The sequence below is a fragment of the Rattus norvegicus genome, chromosome 17 (genome assembly GCF_021556685.1).
Source record: "Rattus norvegicus strain SHRSP/BbbUtx chromosome 17, alternate assembly SHRSP_T2T, whole genome shotgun sequence".
Taxonomy (NCBI): domain Eukaryota; kingdom Metazoa; phylum Chordata; class Mammalia; order Rodentia; family Muridae; genus Rattus; species Rattus norvegicus.
The window spans coordinates 59389814-59415190 of NC_141550.1; the positions used below are offsets into that span (position 1 = coordinate 59389814).

General features: G+C 47.1%; 1 protein-coding gene across 11 annotated transcripts in view; it reads right to left on the bottom strand.

The window, feature by feature from the left end:
* Window positions 1-9211: 9211 nt before the first annotated feature.
* Window positions 9212-25377, bottom strand: part of Jcad (junctional cadherin 5 associated) — a 41896-nt gene continuing 25730 nt past the window's right edge. For all 11 annotated transcript variants that reach the window (NM_001427709.1, XM_087591341.1, XM_087591340.1 and 8 more), the window contains 2 exon segments: window positions 9212-12022; window positions 15754-19436. In NM_001427709.1, coding sequence (NP_001414638.1) covers window positions 11988-12022; window positions 15754-19436 — 3718 coding nt within the window. In that variant the 3' untranslated portion in view covers window positions 9212-11987.

Below are 25377 nucleotides of genomic sequence, written 5' to 3' on the forward strand. Positions count from 1 at the left end.
AATGCAGAGGTATGGTTGAAAGCAGCATATCACATGTGGCATAGAGACAAACGATAGACCTGCTGATGGCTACTTCCTCAACTCTCCCTTTAAGTCAGAACTTCCTATGCCAAAAACTCATGAGAACAGGAAAAATCCAGCCTTGAACCACCTTATAAACACATGTGTTTATACCCACAGACAATTGCCAGCCTCAGCCTTACCCAGAAGCCTTCACTTTGCAGAACAATGATGGATTGCAGAGACACATGGCTGCACAAATTACTGGAAACAAGTGACAGCTTAGTGCTCAGCCATAAAGAGGACATTTATACCATACCCTCACCGACCACTGTTGTTGACATATTTCCTAGAGATAGAGTCAGGGGAAGGCGGAGTTAACAGTAGCAAAATTAATAGTGAGTATACAGAGAGAGAGAGACATACAGACACAGACACACACACAGACACACACACAGACACACACACACACACCTCGACGCAAATATTCATATACACACATAGCACACACATGTTCAGTGTAATCCTTGTGGCACGGAATCTTTACTACAACACACAAAGCCTTCATACACTGAACCCACATCCTGAGCTTCTGTGGATCCTCATGTAGCATTTTCAAGAATCAGCCAGCAGGGGACAGCATTGCAAAGGCTTTAAAGAGCCTCCTAACAGCCGCAGGTACAGGCAGGAAGGCTTAAGATGCCCATGATGATATTCAGCGCCTACTGAGTGCTAGGCACTGTATCTGTTGGCCTCTAGTGATGAAGGAAGAAGAGATAGTTTGGTTGTTTTCCAAGATCAAACTTCTATCTGGGTAGAGTGGTACAGGCCTGTAATGCCAGCACTCTGTAAGCTGAGGCAGGACAATTGAAAAGTCTAAGATAACCTGGACCAAGTTAGGCACTGTCTCAGAATGCCAATACTAGGGCTAGTAAGATGGCTTAGTGACCAAAGGTACTTACTTTCAAGCCTGACAACCTGAGTTTGATCCCTGGATTCTACAAGATAGCAGGAGAGAACCAATTCCTGCAAGTTGTTCTATGGCCTCACTGTGGCTCACATGTGCACACATATAAAATAGATAAAAATATGGGATAAAAAATTGACTGAAGACTAAAATTCTCCAAATGAGAGGAAAGACTTCATCCAGAGTTCTGTGTGGCCACATCAGTTCTACTACTGTCCTGGGCTGTGATGTGCAGCAAGTTGCCCAGCTCAGGTCCTTTTCTGTCACATGATATGCCTCCTAAGCAGTACAGTTCATTATAAACTGTGCACTGCAAGGGAGAGCCACACATATAATGGAAGCCTCTCTCTATGCCATTCTGAATGGTAAAGGAATGTGAAACTGATTTAGTAACAGACTTGAGCCTAGTGCACTGAAGACAAAATTTCCAGGTGCAGTGTGAACATGGGAGCCAGTTTACCTCCCTTTGTCACATGGATTAGACCCAAGTGTGTTTGCATACTCAGCACTTTTCCAGATGGGCTGGCCACATTGCTAGTCCCAGAGGCAGGAGAGGACAGCCATTACCATGTTGGATGTTACAGACCCAGAGTTCCAAAGCTGGGACCTAGCAGTCTGTTATTCTAAGTAGGGACTGGAAAAATGGCTGAATCGGTGATATGCTTGCTGCTGCCCATGCTGTGTAAGTATGAGAACTTGAGTTCAAATCCCCAGAACCTATTTAGAAGCTGGGTAGATAGTATGTATCTGTAAGCCTAGAATTCTTGTGGTGAGATGGGAGACAGGGGCAGAGGCATTCCTGGAAGCTTGAGGGCTGGCTAGCCCCATGTATACAGAAGCAAACAAGAAATTCTGTCTCACATAAGGTGAGGACTGACCCCTAATGTGTCCTCTGACATTGATACATACACCGTGGCACATACATATACAAATATATGGATTTGAAAATTTACTTATTTTTGGAAGTAAAAGCCAATCAAGTGTTCACAAAATTAATCCCACTCTGAAAGTTTGACGCTATCATGCAAACATCAAATCCAGTCTAGCCCCCCACCCAGAGTCTGAGGTTAGATTCTTCACTGGGTTTCTTACTAAACATAGGGACTGGTGACATCAGACAGCCACAATGGTCTGACTCCAGGTCATTTGTCCCTTTCTTGATGTCTGTGCCCATGACATTTGCAAATGCCCCTCAAGAGGTCCCCATCACTTTATTCTCCTACCTCCCAGGCAACTTTTACCTCCAGGGTAAAGTCCCTCTAGGGCTGTGCTTTGTCAGCATGGGCCTTGGGGGATGAACATCTGTAGTCCCTTTGTCTGAGTAGAACACAGAGCCTAGTCTCTGCCACCCACTCATATGGCAGAAGCCTGGGTTAGGTTGGGGACTGAAGTGGCTTGGTTGTTGAGAGTACTGTAGAATAGAGTAAACTACAGTGCCCTACAAGGCTAGTCCCCTATGACCTCACAGCCAGCCTCCTGAAGCTCACCTCTTAAGGGTCTACAGCACATCCTAGTAGCTCCAGCTGAGACACTAACCAAACTACAGCAAGTTTATTGTCCTATTTAGCAGGATGACTACTGACTATCACTGAGCATTTGCCAAGACACTGTGCTAAGCCCCTCCTGTACATTGTCAATTCTAGACATCCTTCCTATACGTGTCTCCCAGCAGTACACAGTAAATGGTCAAGATCCCACTCCCTGAAAACCACCTGTCTGTAAGACAAAGATACGCTTACAACACACTTTCCTGGTATAGTGTGTCTCCTGAACACGAGCAGGAGTCAAAAACAGGCCCGTTTGTTCTGTGCTAGATTGTTGTGGCCAAACTCCTAGCAGGGGTGGGATCTTTAGACAAGCCTAGGTGCTTGGAAGACAAACAGCAAGCTTGGCCACAAGCTGTCTTGCCCTAGATCCTCTCTGACACAAGCACACAATGCCATCTAGTGTTTAGATGCAGCCAGCCTCCTCCTCTATGGTGTGTGATGGAGAAGGTAGGGTAGTTCTCCTCTCCCCAGGGCAGGGGCTTCAGGGGGCCCAGCACTGTCCTATTCTGAAGAACTCTCCAATGTCTCTCCTTCATGAAATAACCTTGCTTCTGTGTGTTGCACAGGACTGCTGTTCACCCTTAGCAATTCTGCTCTACAGACCAGATATTTCCTCTGGAGGAGGTTTTGTGCACCATTTCTTGGTATCTGTCATCTCTGAAGCCAGCTGTCCTGTTTACTTATTGTCAATTTGTCACAAGCTAGAGCCATTAGAAAAGAGGGAACTTCAGTGGAGGAAATGCTTCACCAGATTGGCCTGTGGATGGACCTGTAGGATATTCTCTTAATGATTGATGTGGAGGACCTAGCTCACTGTGGGTGGTGCTACCCATGGCAGGTGGTCCTCAGATGTAAAATAAAGTAAAATAAAATAAAAAGGCTGGATGAGCAGCAGGCCCTGAGGACTAAAGCTAGTAAGCAACATTCTGCCATGGCTTCTGCTTCAGTTCCTGCCTCCAAGTTCCTGCTTTGAGTTTCTGCCCTTACTTCTCTTAGTGGACTGTGAGCTAAGATATTGAGCCAATTAAAACCTTTCCTCCACAAATCACTTTTTGGTCATGGTGTTTTATCACAGCAAAGAAACCTTAGCCAAAGACACAGGTATCCCAATGGCTATCTGTGTTAGTAACCTTGAGAAATAAGAGTTCATCACCATCCTGGCAGGGACATGGAGCAGCAGACACCAGGAATGGCTGTAAACACAACTCAAATGATGATCAATAAGCCAAGAGCACAAACTCAAAACAGTGAAAATCTTAAAGTTCTCAACAAACCCCTTCCCCTGGTGACATACCTCCTCCAGCAAGGCCATACCTCCTAAGCTTCCCCAAATAGGGCCACCAAGAAATAAGCATTTAAATGCTGGGATCTGTGAGGTATTTTTATCATTCAAACCACATACTGTCTATGCATTTTGACAAATGGCTGCGATTTCAACTTGGATTCCACAAACTCAAATGCATCTCCATAAAGCAAGTATTTCTTAATGCTGGATATAGTGAATTTGGGTTATTGTGGCACTATGAAAGGCTGAGGCAGGACTACCCCATGGCTATATAACAAGACTTTTCCTCAAAGCATGTGTGTGTGTGTGTGTGTGTGTGTGTGTGTGTGTGTGTGCACTCATGTGTATGCATGCTTGTATACGTATGTGTGTCTGTGTCTGCATGCATGCTTGAGTATATGCATATGTATATGCTTGTGTGTATGTATGTGTGTCTCTGTGTGTCTGCATGCATGCATGTGCATGCATCCATGCATGCATGCTTGCATGTGTGTGTGTGTTTCAGACATAATTCATCAGCTAGCAGCCCTGTCTCTCAAGCCGATGGCAACAGAAGAAACCCAGAACAGGCACAAAGTGGTCAATGTGTGCAATAAGCCTCACTTGGCCATGCATCTTTCATTTCTTCATGTGATACTCCTTCAGTATGTGATACAGGACCCTCACAACAAGCAAGCGCTCTGTCATTTGAACCATTGCTTGACCAAGGAATAAATGAAGCCATTGAGGTGTCTGTTAGATGCACGCAAAGTAAATCATGACCACTGTAAATGAAACATTCTACAGAGTTTATGGTATATCCTGTCATACACAAGATGGAGCTGAGCCAGATATGATATGGGTGCAATTATGGTTGTCAAGAAATCCTCAAGGAAAAATATCTTTGCAGAAAAGAATCACTTATAAGCTTTGAATTGTGAAGCCCATGTTCATCCATTGAAGCTCACACAGAAAAGGCCATTCCCAAAGACAGAGGTCTAAGAGCTAGCTTCTCGTTGTTCTTCCCTGGTTTAAGATAGAAAGGGTAGGGCAGCTAGGCAAGATGATTCAGTCATCAACATGCACATTCTTCAGGGCGACTAGTGAGGTGGGTGGCTCAGTGACAAAATACTTGCTTAGCTCAGGGTCTTGGGAAAGAGGTGGGAAGTGAGGGGGAGAAGGAAGAGAGAGCATGTATGACCAGTCCTTCTATATTTTTCTCAACAGCAGTGAGAACTTTCCTTTTGTTTCCTAAATTTCTCAGATTTAAGGTCAAACTTCATAAATACGGCCTCTACTTCTGCAAAATCTGCTTCTCACAGAGCAGTTTAAAAGACAGTGACTCCTCTGGTCTGTTGCCATGGTATAGAGCATTCATCATTTAAAAGTACCATCAACATTGCTTCTGGGGCCTGGTGCTTGAAGGTCTGAGTGAAGCAGCATTTGCAATGCTGGCTGGTTATCCGAAGTATTGTCCAGTGCTGAAGACCTCTTTCCAGTGTAATTAAGGAATTAATTCACCCAGGAGGAGAGTTAATTCTTCTCAATAGCTATCTAGGAAGAATTTGTGATAGTTGGTACTCTAACAACCTTCTTGATCCATGAGGTCCTTTTAGGATGGAAGCTACTGGCTGAGAATTCTGTACCAGAATCACCATTGAACCAACATGTCAGGCCTAGACTGCTTACTTCTAGGTTCCTTTAAAAGGTGAGAAAAATAAGCCCCCAATTTTGTTTAAGCCACTGTTGAGTACAGTAATAGCATGGCTGGCTATAGCCAATCCTCACAGATATGCAGTACATAGGAACTCTGCCTTTGTACTTCCTAATTATAGGGGTCCTTCTTTTCTCTTCTTAGGGTGCAGGAAGCTAAGATGGCCAGCAAGAACATGGCTATAGATGCAGGCTTGGGTCCTTGCTCTGCTGCTTGCTGTGCCTGAGTCCTCTTGGTGTCCCATTAGAATGATGATATACATGGCACACAGTAAGGAATGGATAGTTTGTTTCCTCATCTTCCCCTTGTCTTCACATTGAGTGTTTGATTTTAAGTACCTCAACCAAGTGTTAGGTAGATAATGGCAGAGGAGCTCTCTCTTCAGAACTGAACCTGCTATCTTAAGCTCAGACTGTTCCAGTAGGGCTGAACTGTGGAGAATTGCTAGCAGCCAAAGCTATAGGAAGAACAGAACGCACAGTGAGAGAAGAAACAGCAAATGGAGTGCCTGGGCTCTCCCACTGAAACCAAAGCAGGGCTACTGGACCCAGGGAGCAACACTGTTTCTCATAGATAGCTGCCCCCAGAGCCCATCAACATCATTTACAGCCTATAGACTACTGGATGAACACCCAGAAGAGGCCACATATGGGATCAAAGCAAGCCTCATTTAGCAGGTTCAATGGAAGCATCTCTGCTGCTAAAAGTATATAAGGACCTCACACTCCACATCCAGGAGAAACTCTCTAGAGGCCACCACTGCAGCCAGGCTTGTAAAGAATCCCCACACCGTCCTAGTTGAAGAGAAACCGTGGGTAGAATCAGTCTCATGGGGGGTCTGAGAGGGTGCAGTAACAGTGCAGGAAGGAAATAGGGAAAGGACACCCCTAGCTGAGGGAACAACAGCAGAGTTCCAGTCCTGGGGGAGGGGGAAACCCAGTTTAGACCTGAAATTTCCAACTGTCTTATTCTTGGCCCCTCTGGCAGGCCAGGGATCCCTATCAAGTCTAGGCTTGCCCAAAACAAGTCACCCGATCTCAGAGCTGGAAAGAACCTTCAGGAGTTCAATCCCCTTCTCCCATTCCTAGATGGGTGGTCAAGTTCAAGACCTGCAAACTGTCCTCTGACTTCCACAGAGCCAGACCTAGGGTGGGGTTTCCAGTCCCTGGGAGTTGTGTTTTGTTTCAGTGTTGCTTTGGTGAAGAAACTTTTGATTTTGTACCTTAATCTGTGAATTAAATTATCAACCAAATGAGGAGAAAGTCCTTACTTTGAAACTGACATCTTACTGTGAACAGAAATTTTGAATGGCCTCCAAGGCCTCAAACATTCAAGCCACATACACACACATGCACACAGCATCAAGGCAGAGAGGAAAGGAGCCTGGAAATGCCAATGGGAGAGACAGAAGTTCCAGCTGGAAGGGGAGGATATATTTATTTTTATAATTGTTATTACATTTTCGTGTGTGTGTGTGTGTGTGTGTGCGTGTGTGTGTGTGTGTGTGTGTACACATGCATGCATGTGTGCATGCTTGTGCAGGCCAGAAGACAAATTGTGGGAGTCTCCCAGGGATCAGACTCAGGTCATGAGATTTGGAGACAAGAACTTTTATCTCTTATCATCTCTCTGGCCCATTACATTCATTTATATGGGGTGTGTGTGTGTGTGTGTGTGTGTGTGTGTGTGTGTGTGTGTGTGTGTTATCCCAAAGCAACACATGTGTAGAAGCCAGAGGATAATTTTCAGGAGTATGTTCTTTCCTTCCACCCTGCTGGTCCAGAAATTGAATTAGGTCATGGGGCTCATCAGCAAGCACGTTTGCCCACAGAGCCGTCTTGTTGGCCCTAGTGGTTGTTTGAATTCAGGAACAGCAGCTTGGTTTGTCGGTCCATGGGAAATGGAGTCTCCATCTGCTTCCAGAACAGTCATGCTGGGCTGGCAGAGTGCCTGAAAAAACAAGACAGAACAAAACAATATACTCAGGGCCCCAATTTAAAGCCTGCAGGCTGCCCTAAAGGAGCTTTCTCCAGAACACCCAAACTTGGCTACATTCTCCATGCTACCCACTCAGGCAAGGCCTGCTTCTATGTCCCACACATCTCTCCTAGCAGGAGCTGAGCACCCTGTGAAGTCTGAGAGTGGCTTGGAATGGACGCTAGGTCACTGCATCTGAGTCTCTGTGGAGGAAGCCACATGTAGGCCCTTCAACCCCACTGAGCTCTGGTAGAAAGTGAGTGTGCTGTGCCATCTGTCCCTGTGGTATCTACACCCTGAACCACGCAGCTGGCACCCAGGCAGTTTCTGCACCAGTTAGATGGTAAACTGACAGGTTGCAAAACCAGTTAAGAGCAGGTTAACCAGCCTGAGACAGTAAAGGGAGCTACACTGTGAGGAGAGGCGTGATTCCTCGGATGTGGACGTCTCCATCCTGCCATTCCAGCTGATACTTTGCTGTACTCTGCCTCCATCTGTGTGATTACTCCTTGTCTGTCTAAACCTCATATTACCCAACAGTCTCCTGATGGCTCTAGCCAGAGGGGACCACGGGGCAGTGTCCAGAATGCTTACCATTTGCTTTAAGTGCTAAGGCAGCTGGGCAAAAGATGAGCAGACAGGAAGTTCCTGTGAGTTCCAGGGCTTTATTCCTATCAAATTTTATGATTTGGGGCATGCTTGCCTGACAGGCCTCAGTTGAGGCTGGAGAGGCAGCTGACCTCGAGAATCAGGGCTCCTCTGATTTTTTACATCTGGATAGAGGTCATAGTTTTCCCTGACTCTGACATCTGGTTGTCATCACCGAGTCCTGCTTCACACCTTGAACTTGCCTTGGTCTCCCTCTTGCTCAAGTGTCACACTCGTGGGCTCTGACGTGAAGTGTGGGTGCTGGAATGTAGACATGGGAGATGCTGCAGCTGCAGGAGGGCCCCCTGACCTGGGAGAAGGCTTGCAGAAAAGACTGTAGACTGGGCTGTCTGCAGCCACAATATCCCCTTCCTGGCCTCTGTTACATTAATAATTCCACTTGAGACAGAGGCTCTCAAGGTCAAGGCCACCAACAGGCAGGAGCCTCAGCTGCCTCCCACAATATTGCTGAAGTCAGGACTGTTCTAGTGAGCAGGCGGTCAGACCACAGGGACCTTTTCAAGGGGCTGTGGTCTGAATTTATGGTCTTGAGGCCACCATTATTCTTTTTAACAAAACATACAGTTTAGGGACCAGTCCTTCTATGGTGGTATTTGATTGTTTCCCTCTTCTAATTAAGGGTCACAAAGTGTACCAGTCCACATTCTGGGACAAGGACCTCCCACTATTCAGGCTTGTCAAAGGCCATTTGGAATGTGTCTCTTACAGCCTGTACTCAGCCAAACTGTCTTCCCACACACAGGTGTCCAGAACACGCAGACTAAAGCAAAGTAGGACGAAGACGAATCAGCAACTACAACAGCTTCAACACTACTCACCCTCAGACTTCAGCCGATCCCACGCTAACAACTGTTCACAAGAGCTTTGCTTCCCTCGTCACTCTGGAGGAGCCATTGGGATGACAATGGTGTATTACCTAATCATTTCAAATGAGCAATCAATTCCCAGTGGCCAGACACACTCTGGGATCCAGAGTGTGATAAATGCCTTTGCTGCTATTGATCCTTCTGTGAGTTTCAACTCTGAGACCCTAAATCCACTGTCCCAGAAAGGGAGACACAATACCAGAGAGGTGATGCACATTCAGGGTCTTTATTAATAAAGGAAATAAGTGTTTATAATTATGGAAATACTTCTGGTGGTCCCTTGTAGGGGCTGGTTGCATCTTTAGAGGGTTCCTGGGGCTTACAGAAACACAACTGTAAGTATTTGTAAGAATAAGTAAGATACCTCGTTTACAGTCCTTCAGGCAATTTCCCCTAAAGAAGCCAAAGAAACCACTTCCCCATCATGTCTGTATGTTCCAAAACAACCACAGGCATAATTCCTCCTGTACTTTTTAGTTCAAATGGTTGAAATTAGAACTTTAAATTTTACAAACTCCAAATTATTGAATACCAAACCAACATGTGTAATGAGAAAAATAATTACAAATACAGAATGTGGAAATCTTTTTCTACCAAAAAGCCACGGGCACACATGAAATTAACATATGGAATGGTGGTTAGGGCACACACGAAATTTACATACAGAATGTTGGTTAGTATTGACCTTAAGACCTTGGCAAAATGGTTTTTGGTCGGATATACATTACCTAGAAGTATAAAAAGTTACAGGTCAAAATTTCAAGTTTCTAAGTTTAACATTACCACTTCTTTCCCAAACATTTGCTCATGGGCTTGAATATGGGAAAAACTAGGGTTAAATTATAATGTTCATTACGTGACTGACCAGCTGCAGGAAAGTATAAAGCAATTTCAAACAAGACAATACGGAAACACAGCTTGTTTCAGACTGAGATACGTAAGGCACGACAGTTTTCCTTCAGGATCCTTCTCTCTCTCACAGTCTTTAGATGGTATCAGGTTACTTGACAGAGGTCATTACAGCATGTACACGGGTACACAGGTATGCACTGAGGTCTTCACATGTGTACACATGTGTACACATGCACACGGCTGCTTTCACTTTTTTCTTTTAAGGAGGGAAGTGCAGCCCCACAGAGTCCAGTATAACTTAGCCTTCACTTGCCCCTAGCAGATGATTCAACCACCATTGCAGACCACCAGCCTGCTTACCCGCTGCCCCAGGGAGATCTACAGGCCACACCCCTTCCCATGAGAGCCAAGCTCTGGACAAGGGCGACCATGAGAAATAGGTGCAAACCAAGACTGCAGATGTGTGCGTCTCGGATGGTGTGTCAGGAAGACTGCAGATGTGTGCATCTGGGAAGGTGTGCCGAGGCTACTTGGACTCTGCTTTGTGTTGTCCAGTCAGTGCATGTGAGGTTCTTAGGTAATAAAATGATATGGTGTACATAAGAGACTGTCAAAGTCCTGTTTGAGCTTAGGACCAGAGGACTGACCAGCCATGGGCTCACACTGCAGAAACTTGGCATGCCCGAAAACAGGTTAACTAAATGTCCCAAAAAACTAATAGAGATAGAGAGGCAAGGATGGGGTGGTGGTGGGGAGGACAGGGAGATAGGTAAGAGGGGAAGAAAGGGGACAAAAGCTTTGGAAAATGTCAGCTAACAAGAATACCTTCCTCAGGCAGAAGGGTGAAATGGCACAAAATTCACGAACTATGCAGGCAAATGCAAGAGTGGAACCATAGGCCTCTTTATACGTCTGTCATGGTGTATGCTCACACAGTATGCCACCTGTGTACGGTTCCCAAGCACTTTTCAGAATATGCAAGATTAATTAATCAGGTCATTCTAGACAAAAATATATGTTTCTTTAAAGGAGCAAGGCGGTAGGTAGGCAGGAGAACAGTCTCTTCTTAGGGCAGATTCCCCACAGGAATACAAAGATGAAAGGATGGGGTTTGGCAAGTCTAGTGGGCATGGCTGCAAGGTGACCATGAAGTTGTGGGCTGATTTTGAGAATGGTATCTTCTAATGTAATCTTGCAGCTCTGCCTGTGCAAACATCTTTATGAGAATTAATGAACATGTGATTGGTTTTCGATGACACTGTGAAAAGGAGCAGAGCTGAAGTTGGAGCCGGGATAAAGGCTTTAGAGCCAGGGTGGGCCCTCTTGGGTCCCTCACACACACAGGGATAGACTCTTAAATAAAATAGCACTTCCTTAAAAATCTGCCACCTAAGAACTGTTTATACATCATAGAAAAATAGCAATTTTATAAAAAGCAATAAAGTTACTTTGTTACCATGGTCTATTTTAAACCAGCCATCATTTTTCATAGAGAGAATTCTAAACATTCACACAGAAGGTAAACCTATGGAGACTGAGTGCAAAGCAGAGCGCAGCACGTCTGCCCCGATGCCAAGGCATCACCTCGAGGGGGAGTGACAGCGAGTGTGACCCTTCTGAACACCGAGGAGCCATTGTGAGTTTCACGGCAGTTAACTCACACGTTACTAAGATTCAGGAATAAAAACGGGTCGTATGTACTAATTCACATTCCTCTTACACTGTACGAGGCCAAACTCCTGGGCCACGCTCCTAAATGTGAGCGAGGGCTGGGGAGATGTGGCAGGGAATGGATGAGATCAGGGTACAATCAGAATCACCCACTGCTTCCGTGTTTGATTTTTCACCTAACACCAGATTTATACAAAGCTATTTGCCAGGTTGGCCTTATGCCCCAGAAGGGAACTGGTGTAAATACTTTGTTCTAAATATATGAATTACATATCCATGCTATAGAGACAGACGGTGCCCACAGACCACCACTTTATCTCCGTAACAATCGTAGGGATGGCTGTCGAAGGATGAGTCGGACACTGCAAACCCCAGTTTCCAGCTTCAGCATGAGCAAGACAGGTGGCTCAAACAGAGAACGCTCTGCTAGCCGAGGTGCTGGGAGCTCCACGGGCAGCCGTCACACCCTCTCTACTCGGCTAGGATCATAGGAATCTGCAAATAAGAAAGACGAAAGGTCAGGGGTCATTCATCTCCCATAGTTTATGTTTAATCTTCAGGCTACAAGCAAAGTCGAGAACAAAACTCACATGTATAGAAAACTGATTTTCAGACACTTCTGCCAACTTATTTCACTAAGGAGTAAGAAATGACAGCTGGAATGTTTTCAAGGAACAGGCACCATCATTACCAAATACAGACTGATAAAGCTAAGCGATTCAGTATATTGATAGACCCTCCTGACCCTCAAAGTACAGCATAAATAATAATAAACTTGCAGACTCTTCACTAGCAGCAATGGCCTGGCCTAATGCTAATTCTTTTTGTTGTTTTCTTTGTGTGTGTGAGAGTGTAGTGCACACTTGTGTGTGAGGTGAGGACAGAGACTGATGGGGGATACTGGCCATCTTCCTCAACTGCTTTCACGTTGTTCTTAAGTTTGTCCTTGTGTGACCGCCATAGTTTCTGAGGTAAGGTCTCCTGCTGAAGCTGGAGGTCATGGATTTGTCTGATCTGGTTGGCCAATGATCATCACAAATCCACAGTCTTGGCTGCCTCAGTGCTGAGATCACAGGCACGCTGCTGTAATGGCTTTAGGGCTGTGGAGTTTTAAACTCAGTACTTTGCATTCCTATATCTCCCCTCAGTCTGAATGACAGCATTTTTATGAACAAATCCCTCCCTCTGAGGCTTGGGGAACTGAACTGTCAAATACACGGCTAACAAGAACAGTTTTTCTGTCTCCAGCTGCCACCAGCCAACAGGCAGGATCAGAACCGGCTGCTCGAACTGAGCCCAGATGACCTGAATTTCTTGAATGGAGCACCATAGAAAGGGACAAGAATCCCAAACTGCCACTGGGATGGGAAATGTATGCTGTTGACCTGGACAGCCTGACTCTTGGCGCCCTGGAGACTGAGGCTCGCCTCTGTCATCAGAGTTCCCTGCCTTACCAGTCCAAAAATCTGTAAGAGTACAAGATAGCCTTTAAAATGTAGAGATCTCTCAAAAAATATAAACAGAAATAGAACTATTATAAAATCCAGCAACCTCACTCCCAGGTGTCTGGACATCCATGTGCGCTGCACTGGTTATGTCAGGAGGTAGAACCACCCAAGCATCTGCCAACAGAGAGTGAGGGAAGAAACGTTCTTTCTGCAAACAAATGTCTGCACAACGAATCAGCATCAAAAAGGAGCACTCTTGTCATTCACAGTGACACAGCTAAGCTAAGAGAGCACAGCACTGGGATGTCACATGTGGGTTTGCTTTTAGGTTACCCCTGTAGTAAAAGAGTATAGGATGGTAGCTTCTAGGAGCTGGGGTGTAGGGCAGAGAGGAGACAGTGGAAAGAGTACAAAGTTGCAACTGTAAGGTGAACTCCTGCCTTGAGGTAGCACATTACAGGGGACATAGTTAACAGAGCTCGTGCACTTAAACTGTGCCAAGGGACTAGGAGCTGATGGACATGTTGATTAGTGTGATTATCATACTTAGCATACAATACATGGTCACTCAAGCACTATGTGCATCCTAAAGAGAGTAGCATCTTACCCACCTACTGTCAAAACCTCAGTGAGGACAGAAAAAGTAACAGCATGGCTTACCATAGCCTGGAAGATGATTTTTTTTAAAGTCTGCAGGATTGGTATGATTTTATAGAAAACAACCCTCTGAAATGCACCTGGGAAGTGACATCCTATGATGGGTGTCTGTCCCATCTCCTGCAGCCTCAGGTTTTACCATGTGTCACTGTAGCTGGCTGGTCACACTTGGATATGAGGCACAGTGATGGTGAAAACTAAGATTGTGCTGGGAGCACTGTGCAGCACAGGAGGGACAGGGCTGGCACTCAGACATGCCACTGAGCCTGCTCACTGATGGACTGACTGCTCTGGCCCACCTGGCTAAAGGACGTAGAGCTCCCATGACTTAACACCTCTTGACACTGCCCCTAGCAACAGCCCATGTGACCACACAAGAAGACAGTTACAGCTCGGAGCTCAAGGAATGCTGCTTCTTGCGTGCTGAGGATACAGTGGAGGGTGGATAATGGAGGAGAATGCCACACTCCAAACAACCTCAGACCACACAGGCAACTGGAATTGAACTGGTCTCCTCAGTGCCAGATATGCTGGAGACACCACCACATAATGGCCCTCAATCCCAAGACCCAAAATTGAAGCTGAGGACCCAAATCCAGGAGCCATGTAAAGAACTCTCTAGAACACTGGGTCTGTCACAACCCCTTTGGGGGTTGAATGACCCCTTTCACAGGGGTTGCCTAAGACCACCCTGCATACCTGATATTTAGTTATGATTCATAACCATAGCAAAATTAAGAGCTATAAATTAGCAATGAAATAATCTTGTGGTTGGGGATCACCACAACATAGAGAAGTATTAGAAAGCTGAAGCATTAGGAAGGCCGAGAACCGCTGCTCTAGAACAGTAAGTTCTTTACTTCATAGGCAGGCTAGGTCCAACAAAACTAGTCTGAGTCATATAATGTTAGTTTAAAATTTCTGGTAAGTACAATAAAACAAATTATCTTTAATAATATACTTTATTTCACCAAATATATCCAAAATATATTCACTTAACATGCCCAGAATACTACCACTTCAACATGTAACCTTTAAATGTAAAATTATTAAGATATTTCAGATTTTCTGTGTATTTTATCCCTATACAGCTGTCTGCCACTTTAGTTCCAGGAGGTGCGGACGCCCTCCTCTGGCCTCTGTAGGTACTGAATGGATGTACTACACAAAGCATGCATGCAGAGAAAACACCCACACTCATAAAATAAGAAATAAATGAATGTGGATGAGTTGGGAAGTTGGAAGGATCTGGAAGGAGTTGGGGGAGGGGAAACGAATCAGAATACATTGTATGAAAAAAAATCTTAAAAGAGAAAAGCCTGGGTGTGGTGGCTCCCACCTTTAATCCCAGCACTCAGAAGGCAGAGGAAGATGGATCTCCGTAAGTCTGAGACTAGCCTGGAACACATGTAGAAACCTCATCTCAAAAAAGCAAAAATAAAAACAAGAAAGTTAGTAAAGAACAGTCATCGGGGCCATTTGGATGGACGTCTATTATTCTGGAAGAGAACACGATGAGAAATGTTCTGTCTCCAACATGAGGCACTGAGCTGCCCAGGCCGGCGGAAGCGCGTGTCTGCGACACATTCTCACGTCCCATGCCTGGAGCACATTCAGAGGCCTGGGAAGCTCTTTATAAGAATAATTCTATGTAGCTGCTTCCCTCACCAATTCCAATGATGTAATCATTCAAAATACATGGCAAGATCTTGATTCTTAATTGAGGAAGCTAGGTACTTTTTTGAAAACGAGTTTACTTTTTAAATGTATTCATTATTCTCGTGAATAATTATCCACAACTCCGTAGACAGGATTCTCTCCTGTGACCTTTACCCAGGTCTCAGAGATGGGGCTCAGTCACCTGCTGGCAACCTTGCCAGACCCTCTTCTTAAAAATTTTAATTGACGATATCTTGCTATGTAGCCCTGGCTGGCCTTCAAGTTCTTCCTGTGTCAGATTCCTAAGTACTGAGATGGCAAGTGTGTGTCACGCCTGCGTGAAGGATCATTCTATCAAACTGTTGCCAGCACTCAGGTGAGTACTCACCAACTCGCCATGCTTCTATGATCACATGACTCCAAACTAACACCAAACCTCTGCCCTCCAGCTCAACTCCTTACCTGCACACCACAAGTCCTGGTCTGACATTTTCTCCCTTATCACTTCAGGGTGTCCGTTTTCGTTTTGAGAGACAGAGGGCAGGTACTCTGCTTGCCAGGCCTGATCTTTACCACTCGGGGAAGTAAGGCCTTCTGACGGCCAGGCTGAACTCTTGATGACCTTTAAGGGGTCCGGCTCCTCCATGGAGTCTGCACTCTTGGAGCTCAGACACCTCATCTGAGACAAGGAGTTTACCTCCCTCATTCTGACCAAGCGAGCTGAGTCTGCCCTCTTAGGGAGTGACACCAGTTTTCCTTGTGAGCTCTCGATTACGTTGGAAGAGTTTCTGAGCCTCTTTTCAGGGCCCACCACATTTGTGGACTTTTCCATGAAATGGAACAGAGTGGACTTGAAGGGTGGTTTCGCCTCTTTCTTTTTCTCAGGCTCAGGACTGGTGGCCTGGCTTGTAGGGAACCCATCCACATCTGAGCACACAGCAGCCTGGGGGGCCCTTTCTCCTACGAAAAGAGGACTCTCAGTCCAGCCACACTTCCTCCTGCCATAGAAAGCATCAGTGGCCACTGTGGGGTCCTCTGGGGATGCCGAGCTGGGCTGTGAGTCCTCTCTGGATGATCTTGGGCTGCAGGCACTTGTACCAGGCTTGGGGAGCTGGCTCTGTTCTGTTCTCCTGGCACCTGGCAGAAGGGACTCCACGGCTACCTCAATGCCCAGGATCCTCTCTGCCCTTTCCTGCAGAGACTCACTTGGAAGGACTTCCACGGTGTTGTCTAGACCCTGACACTCTGATTTATAGGCACGCTGTTCTTGTCCCAGTGTGAGCTCTAAAGATGGAAAGTTCGGTGTTGAGAGTCCTCGACATCTGTCAGCAAGGGGTGGCAGGACACAGGGTAGGACCTCGGTGTCCCCACCATTATCCACCCTTATGGGAGTCTCTCTGCCCAGCTCCACAGACCCTAAAGCATCGTTGACTTTGGTGAGTTCTTGACTTCCTCTCGGTTCTGCCAGACAGAACAAAGAGGCTGCTTGTGTGTCAACTGGCGCAATCCTGCTCACAGGCCTTGGGCTAATGTCTCGCTCACACATCCCATTCAAAGCCTCCTGGCTTTTCTGCTCTGCAGACAGGTTTCCATGTCCCCACTGGACTGGAACGCCTCTGCTGTCTTCCTCCTGTGATGGCCCCAGAGCCTGTGAACGGGCACACGGGTGGCCAGGTTTGGGTTCCTTACTCCGACTCTGTGACTCACCAAGTCTTCCTCCTGGGGGCCCTGCTTCCCCCAGTGCCAGCTCTGCAGGCCGCTGTTCTCTTCTAGTTTCCTGGTGGCCCCTGGTCTTGGCACTGGAGTCAGCACAGTCCTCTGGCTGTTCTGCCTCACTGTCTTCACTATCGCCCCCACTGCTAACACCATGGCTTTCTTCCTCTTCCTGAAGCTCCTTGTTAAAGCTTTCTAACTGACTTATCAGATCCCAGGGCCGCCGGCTTACTGGTTTCAAGAGAAACTGACCAAAGAGTTGTGTGCTATTGCATTGGCCTACTGTGGACTCCCCCTTCACCACCTCTGGCTTGGGTACAGGGTTGGCACTAGGGAGCTGGCCAGAAGCCCCTTTGGGCATAGACGTCTGGTTTATGGTTGAGGAAGTCCTTGAGAAAGCACTATTTCGAGATGGGCTGAGGGACATTTGCCCGCGGAGGTGAGGTACACTGGGCTTCTGACTGGGGTCACTGGATGCTAAGGCCGCATGCAGGTGTACTTCAGAGGCAGTGTCATCTGGGCATGTTGGGGTCAGTGCTGCATTGCTGGCCTCTCCTGGCTTTGTGGCAGGGAGGAGCTGTGAGCTTTTGGAATCTTCGGGGAAACTGGTTTGGGTCTGCTGATCTCTGTACTGGTGTCCTGGCCATGAGCCGGAAGCCCGGAGTTCTCTGGGTTTGATGAGGTGGAGGGTTCTGGGGTCATCAGTTTGGCCATCTTCTGACCTCCCCAGAACTTGCCTTGGGGATGTTCTTCTCCAGGCCATGCTTCCCATGAGGGCTTGCAGCTCCAGGTCAGTGGAAGACATACTCAGCAGACTCTGCTCCTCCAGGGCTGGACCCTGATACAGCCCATGGTTCTTATCAGCTCCCAGCTTTAAGTCATTGTTGTTTGTATCCGTATCTGGCACAAGTGACTCAGATTTAACTGGGACAGAAACCAAACAAAATATGGTTGCGTTACTTTTCTTTGAACTTTTCCTGCTCTGAATCCCAGTTTCAAACTTTCTGAGCTTCGTGTGGGTTCTGCAGGTTCCCTCACTCTGTGGCTGTGGAGAAGAGGCGTGGCTTTCTACCTTGCTGTCTCTCACATCAGCTGTTAATCCTCGCATGCCATGATGCTCTGTTTGGCCAGGGAAGCCTCCAGGTTCACTGGCCATGGGGAGCTGGCCCTGCAGCCACTGGGGACTGGAATGGGCGAAGGCAGACCCCCGCTCATTGACTGGTGGGAGTATTGGGCCCCGTGGTGCTGAAAGGGCATCATTGTACTGTCTTTTCCCAAGAGCTGGTTCCTGGGTAGCAATGAAACCAGAGTTGTAGGATGTGTCCTCGAGCCTTGCCTCTTCATAGAACTCTGGGGGCTGAGCTAGTTTGATATGTCGGATCCGTGGGTCATCAAAAGGAATGTACTGAATAGAATCCGCATGGGTGGCAATGGGATAAGGATGTGGAGGAGGACCTGGAGGAGGAGAGCCAGGCATTGCATTGTAGAGATCCCTAGCTGCAAGGGAGCCAGAAGGAAGCAGACAGTCGGCCTCAGGTTTCTCAGGTAGTTGCTGCTGCTGGCTCTGGCTGCTGCTCACATGCCTGGGAATGGGATCTTCAAGGTAGGGGTTTGGAATGTGCTGCGGGGGTGACCTGTATGAAGGTGGAGGCACATACACAGGGGGCTCCAAGCCAGTATCCAGCATACCCAACTCATGGCCAGGATCCTTACTCCTTGTTGGATGGCAGCCACGTGGGTCCCTGTGCTGGTGGTCCTGAAACCCACCTTCTCCCCTGGGCTGTGGTTGTGAGCCATGGCATGGAGTCTTAAGGGGTTTCCCAAACTTAGGCCTGGGAAAAGGGCCTGAGGAACTAGTCTTCTCAAGGTTCCTTGTGGGTTCCAAAGGCGGTGGGCAGCTGGGAGGGTATGGTGGCACTTTTGGGACACCTGTTATGTGACCATCATGTAGTGGAACAGGAATTTCTGTGAAATTCAGGCTCTTGGGGGAAAGAGCTCGGGGCAGTGACTGGGATTTCTTTCTGTTCTGAGATGTCAGCATGTGCTCTCCATGGACAAACTGGTACAGATCCTCGAACCTTTCCTGGGATCTTTTCTGTCCATCACCATCAGACGCTTGCCTCCCTAACTTCCTTGGCTGCTTCCAGCTTTCCAAGGTCATGTCCTGCCACTTAGCAGGAGTCGGCATTCTCAGCTCTGCTTCCCAAAGGGCATTCTTCATCACATGCTCTGTCCTTCTGGCAACTTCCCATGGACTCTCTCTCACATGAATGGGCAGACTGTGAGCCTGAGCCATTCTTCTGACCTCCACTTCTTCCTGATCCCTGGGACACAGGGAGCCACTGCCCTCCTGCTGTCCTCTGCTCCAGTAGATGTGGTCTCTACCACTTTGGGGCTGAGAGGACCATGCTAAGGAGGGTTGACTTAAAAACCTGCAAAACAGAGAGACAGATGTTATGTAAGACAAATACACCCTCATCTGCTTCAGTGCTCAGGGTGACACTTACGCTACCACCTTTGAAAATTAGCCCTAGGTGGTTTGAATAAGCACGGCCTCCATAGGCTTATACAACTGAGTGCTCAGCACCGAGAGCGGCGTTATTTGAAAGGATTAAAAGGATGAGGAGCTGCGGCCTCGTGGGAGGGAGTGCGTCCCTAGGACGGTCTTTGAGGTTTCAAAAGTCTATGACTAGCCCAGAGGCCGTCTGTCTCTGTCTGTCCTGTCTCTCTGCTTAAGGATCAGAATGTAGTTCTCAGTTATTACTCCAATGCAGCCTGCTGCCATGTTCCCCGCCATAATGATAATGGACTAAACCTTGAAACTGTAAGCCGGCCCCTGATTGATGCTTTCTTTCATTAGAGTCACTGTGTTTCTTCACAGCAATAAAACAGTGACTAAGACAGTCCCCAACTGCAGGACTTTGCCAGCTACAAAGAAAACAAGTCCCACCAGTCATGGTTGGAAGACAGCCTGTGTTACTGTCATCAAGAGCCAAGTGACAGCAGCAGGATATCCACCAGGGATGCTGGCTATCCTAAAGAGGACACAAGCCTCACAGCTCCAAACATCTGAATTAAGGGAGTACTCTGGAGGAGGAGTATTCTCCCCAGCAATCCTAGACCACAGGCCAGGCATAGCCCAGACCAACCGAGTAATCTGAGTTTGATCTTCTAAGCACTGCATTACAGCATGGGCCAGAATCACCATGGGGATGGGGCACCTAGGAGGCACACGCTAGGGGTCATGCTCAGTACAATTGGATAGGGTACATTCCCACAGGGTGATGCTACTCCAAGTCTTGGGAACTTAAACTGCTGGGGACTGCACACTGAATCTAGGGTTTTAAAATCCTAATGCTGAGAGTGTCTTCAATGTGTTAGAATATGGGACCCTGGAGTGACCTGCACACACCCTGCAGGCTTTCTCTGCTAGTGAGACTCACCACACAGGTACGTTAAACAGCCATGCCCCACTGAACAACCATGTTGCAGTCAATGACATACCGTATATACTGACAGTGGCCCTGAAAGATGACAACAGAGTAGGACACCCCAGCAGTGCTGTTACAGCTATACTGACACTATGGTGCAACTCATGTGTTTGTGGTAATGCTAATGTCAGCGAGCAGTGCTTACTGCCTGAGTCGCACAAAGGTGCAGCAGGTACCATTATGTAGGCATGACACGTGATGGTAAGTGAGGATGTTTATTCATTCATTTATTATTAAAGGGTAGTTCTGGTTGGCTGCAATATGTTGGGGCAGCCTCCACAGTTTTTAATCATCTGACTTCTCGGCTCCACAGAGAGGCCTCTATTACCTAACAGATTTGTACAATGCCAAAATAAAATAACAACATGTCTCTCAGAATACAGTCTACCTTTTAGTGGCACAAGTCTGCATGCGGATTATCAAGACTCTCCTTGTGAAAGCTCAGACTCGGTAGATCTGGTGTGGACCCAGGCATCTACATGTCTAACTAATACATCAGGAGGTACCCCCTTCCTGTTTGTACGTGTGCTCGTGTGCGTGTGTGCGTGTGTGTGTGCTCGTGTGTGTGCGCGTGTGTGTGTGTGTGTGTGTGTGTGTGTGTGTGTGTGTGTGTGTGTGTGTGTGTGAACCCCTGTGCTAGCCAGCTAGGTCCAGGTAGCCCCACCTTTGAAGTCTGGATTACAAGAAGTCCACCACAGCCCATGGCGTTTGGATCTGAACCCTTGTTTCTCAAGCTCGCAGGGCCAGTGCTTTAACTACTGAGCCACCTCCTGACCCTTCCCAGCAGAGTCTTACTCTTGGACAATACTTCTAGGTGGGGATGTGAGTTTCTTCTGAAGTCTTTTAAAAAAACTACCAGTGGGGGCTAGAGAAATGTGTTTGTGGTCAAGAGCACTTGCTGCTCTTGGAGAGGACCCTGAGTTCAGTTCCCAGCATCTATGTGGTAGCTTACAGCTGTTTGTTAACTCCAGGTCCAGGGTATTTGAGGCCCTTTTCTGGCCTTTGTGAGTACCTGCACATGGTGCACATACATTCACTCAGGCCCTCCACATACACAGGAACAAACTAACACCCCAAATCCAAAATTACCAACGCCCAAGGCCCACTTCAGATGTGTGGATTTGAGGAGTCCAACATAATTATATCTCAAATCTTCCCAAATGATTCCAGTCTGCACGCAGGGGATTAGATCACAGTTTTAATCCAATTGAAGAGAGCATTGGGCAGTGCTACCGTGTGAGCACAGATATGCAGATGCTCCCCACAAATGACCAGGGCTGGACACAGCATAGAAAAGCCACTCCCTGAAAGATGCTCAGGGAAGTCCGCAGTTCTGGTCAGCCAAACAGAACAGTGTTCACACACTAATGTCATTGATTTTAAAACATAGATAACAAAATAAAACATATTCCTTGTTGAAGTTAATGTTGGAAGAACACACACGAGGACCAAACTCCGACACCACTAGCCATCGTCTCAAAGGCTGTGGTGAGGGGCTGTGGTTGTCCATGCATCTCATCCTGTGCAGCTTCCTAGGGCATGGGGGACAAGCAGCAGGGGGCACTGGTTCTTTGTTGGCTGCCTGCCATGTTCATCAGTTGCTCCCACACAACCACCTAAGCTTCCGGGAGGAATGGCCATCGTTCCTCCATCATCAGAAGAAACTGGGGCTCAGAAGTAACTCAACACTAACATTTATCAGTTGTACTGTGCAATGCATGGTGATAAGTGTGCCGAAGAAGTTATTTCATTTAAGCTTTAACAGCACCACCATTTTCCTCTTTGGTAGGTAAGAAAACCAGGACATAGAAAGATTAATCAGCTTTCCCAAATTAAAACATTTGTAAAGTCTGGGAAAGAAAGGGGAGCTGAAAGTCCAATCAGCTCACCACTGTGTTCTATTTTCAGTCATTATTAGAGTCTTTGCTACATTGTGTTTTGATTATCAACTTGTTGATGCAAGGTCTCAGGCAGTACAGGCTGGCCTTGAACTTCTGATCCTGTGTATCTTCCTCCCAAGTGCTGGGACTGCAGGCACATACCACTGAGTCTATGGCCACTGCATTTTATTTCTCCCACTTGAAGATAAATTCCTTCCAGCATTCAATTGTGATGGATAAACAGTAAGCTAGTAATATATACATCATGTGACCAGTGTCAACTGTTCATGTGGATTCTGTTCTAACATGCATTGAGGGACACTTAGTCCACTAACCCTTGATGCGAGTAAGCTTCAGCTCATTGACAATAAATTCTTACAAGAGGAATGAGTAGACCATAAGAGATGCTACAAATCCACTCTAGATAAGCCACCAAGTATGTGGAGCGCAGACGGCCCTGCAGAACTGTTTCAGCTCTACTTAAAATTACAGTTTCCTCATGAGGTAAATGAAATTAACTTCTCATTCTTTTAGTTTATGTTGTTTTGATTACTGGTAATGCCCCATCTCCACTGCAATCATGTGTTCTCTGCAATCATGGAGATACAGCAGAGGGAAGCCCATGAGGGCCTTCGGGGGACCCAAAAGCCACCAGTCCTGCTACCGACAGCACTTAAGCACATAAAGGTCTGGGAACTGACTGGGCAGACACGGCGGCTACGTAAGGAGCCCTTGGTAAAGCTGCGTGTTACTGGGCAGACACGGCAGCTATGGAAGGAGCCCTTGGTAAAGCTGCGTGTTACTGGGCAGACACGGCAGCTATGGAAGGAGCCCTTGGTAAAGCTGCGTGTTACTGGGCAGACACGGCAGCTATGGAAGGAGCCCTTGGTAAAGCTGCGTGTGACTGGGCAGACACGGCAGCTATGGAAGGAGCCCTTGGTAAAGCTGCGTGTTACTGGGCAGACACGGCAGCTATGGAAGGAGTCCTTGGTAAAGCTGCGTGTGACTGGGCAGACACGGCAGCTATGGAAGGAGCCCTTGGTAAAGCTGCGTGTTACTGGGCAGACACGGCAGCTATGGAAGGAGTCCTTGGTAAAGCTGCGTGTGACTGGGCAGACACGGCAGCTATGGAAGGAGCCCTTGGTAAAGCTGTGTGTTACTGGGCAGACACGGCAGCTATGGAAGGAGCTCTTGGTAAAGCTGCGTGTTACTGGTCTTCCTCGGAAGGGACTTATCTGCCTCAAAGGGCAGAGTCAGTGTCCAAATAACTGACAAAGCAGCTACTGTGTGCACAGCCAGGCCATTTTTGGAAGTCAAGGGTGTCTCACTGTGAGGCCCACATGCTTCTGCATTTGCTGCTTCATGTAGGCTTTTAATCTTTTAGCTGCTTTCTAAATAGTGTTCGTCACACTAGCTTGACAAAGTACTGCTTGGCTTAGGTTCTCCCAGGACTTATCCCTTCGGAAGCCATTGCTAGTGGTCTCCTTGAATGCCCACACCCATGCCGGTGAGCCCGCTGGGCAGTTCTAGAAGCTGCAGTCCTACCCTGAGGAGCCTGCAGGAGACGTCAACCTAAACATCAGTGACACCGGCTGGAGGGTGGAAGGTGGTTATGGAGCACTCTCTGTAGTGCAGCAAGGCACAGTCACAGACTGAGCTGGGACGGAGCGGAACAAGGACATGTGTGACTGTAGCCTTGCAGCAGACACAGCCTTCTGCCCTCTGAGGTTCCTGACAGGGAGGGGCTTCATCTCCTACCACTGTCACTCCTCCATGGTCTCACCATGCTCTACAAGTCTGACTTTATGGAGGAAGTCACAATGTGGCTCTGCTTTGTAGTGAGCCTGCCTTGCGCTTAGAGAGCGACTGAGATCTCAAGGCCCTGTTTGTGCATGCCCATGCCATGGCCATGACCAAATGACAGATAAACATGACAGAAGCAGGGCAAGAATACAGACTGTGACTTCCTGGTGACGGGATGTGGTCAGTTTTCTGCTTTGTGCAAAAATGCTATCATTCTCATTTTGTCAAGACTAATCAAAATCACTAAGCATTCTGGGCTAAATTGATTTGCATAATACTTGCCTATGCTTGCTTGTATGTGTACATGTCACATGGGTACAGGTGTCCACAGGACAGAAGTGGGTATTGGACCCCCTAAGCTAGGCCATGGTGAGCAGCTTTATGTGGCTGCCAGGCACAGACTCAGGTCACAGGTGCTTTAACTGTGTGGCCATTCCCACAGCCCCACAAATAATACATTTTAAATATCAGTCCACATGACACAGACAACGGTGAGGCAATACACACCTAAAACCCCAGTGCTTGGAAGGTTGAAGCAGAAGGATTTAATGGCAAGATATAACTACATAGTGAGACCCTGCCTCAAAACACCAAACCAAGGACAGAGCAGGACTCAGTAAGTTCTGACGCTTACTGCCAAGCCTGATAACCTAAATTTAATTCTTAGAAACCACATAGTGGAAATAGAGATCCAACTCCTGAATGTTATCCTCTACTACGTGTGCGCACGCACACAGACACACACACACACACACACACACACACACACACACACACACACACACAACTTGTGCATGCACACACGTCCACACTAAAAAATCTATCAATCATCTAGCAACTGTCTACTTTGTACCTAGCCTCAGCCAGGTCATGACAGTCGGCAGAAGAACCCACCCAGGGAATGTTCTATCTCCTTCAGACAAATCACCAAATGCATCTTCTCTACTAGCTTTGAGACAACTACCTTGTACCACAGAAATCAAGTACTACTTCAAATGGCTTCAAAGCTACAAGGATGTTCACTAATGCTTTTGATAAAACAAGGTGAGATCAAATTTTTCTTTAAAAAATTAAGAAACTAAAGATTCAACACAGAAATGTTTACAATGGGCTCTGCATAAACATGCTGGGTACCCTGACATGGGCTGGCAGAGAAATAAGGTGAGAGAGTCAGTGTGACACCCTTCATGCACACAACA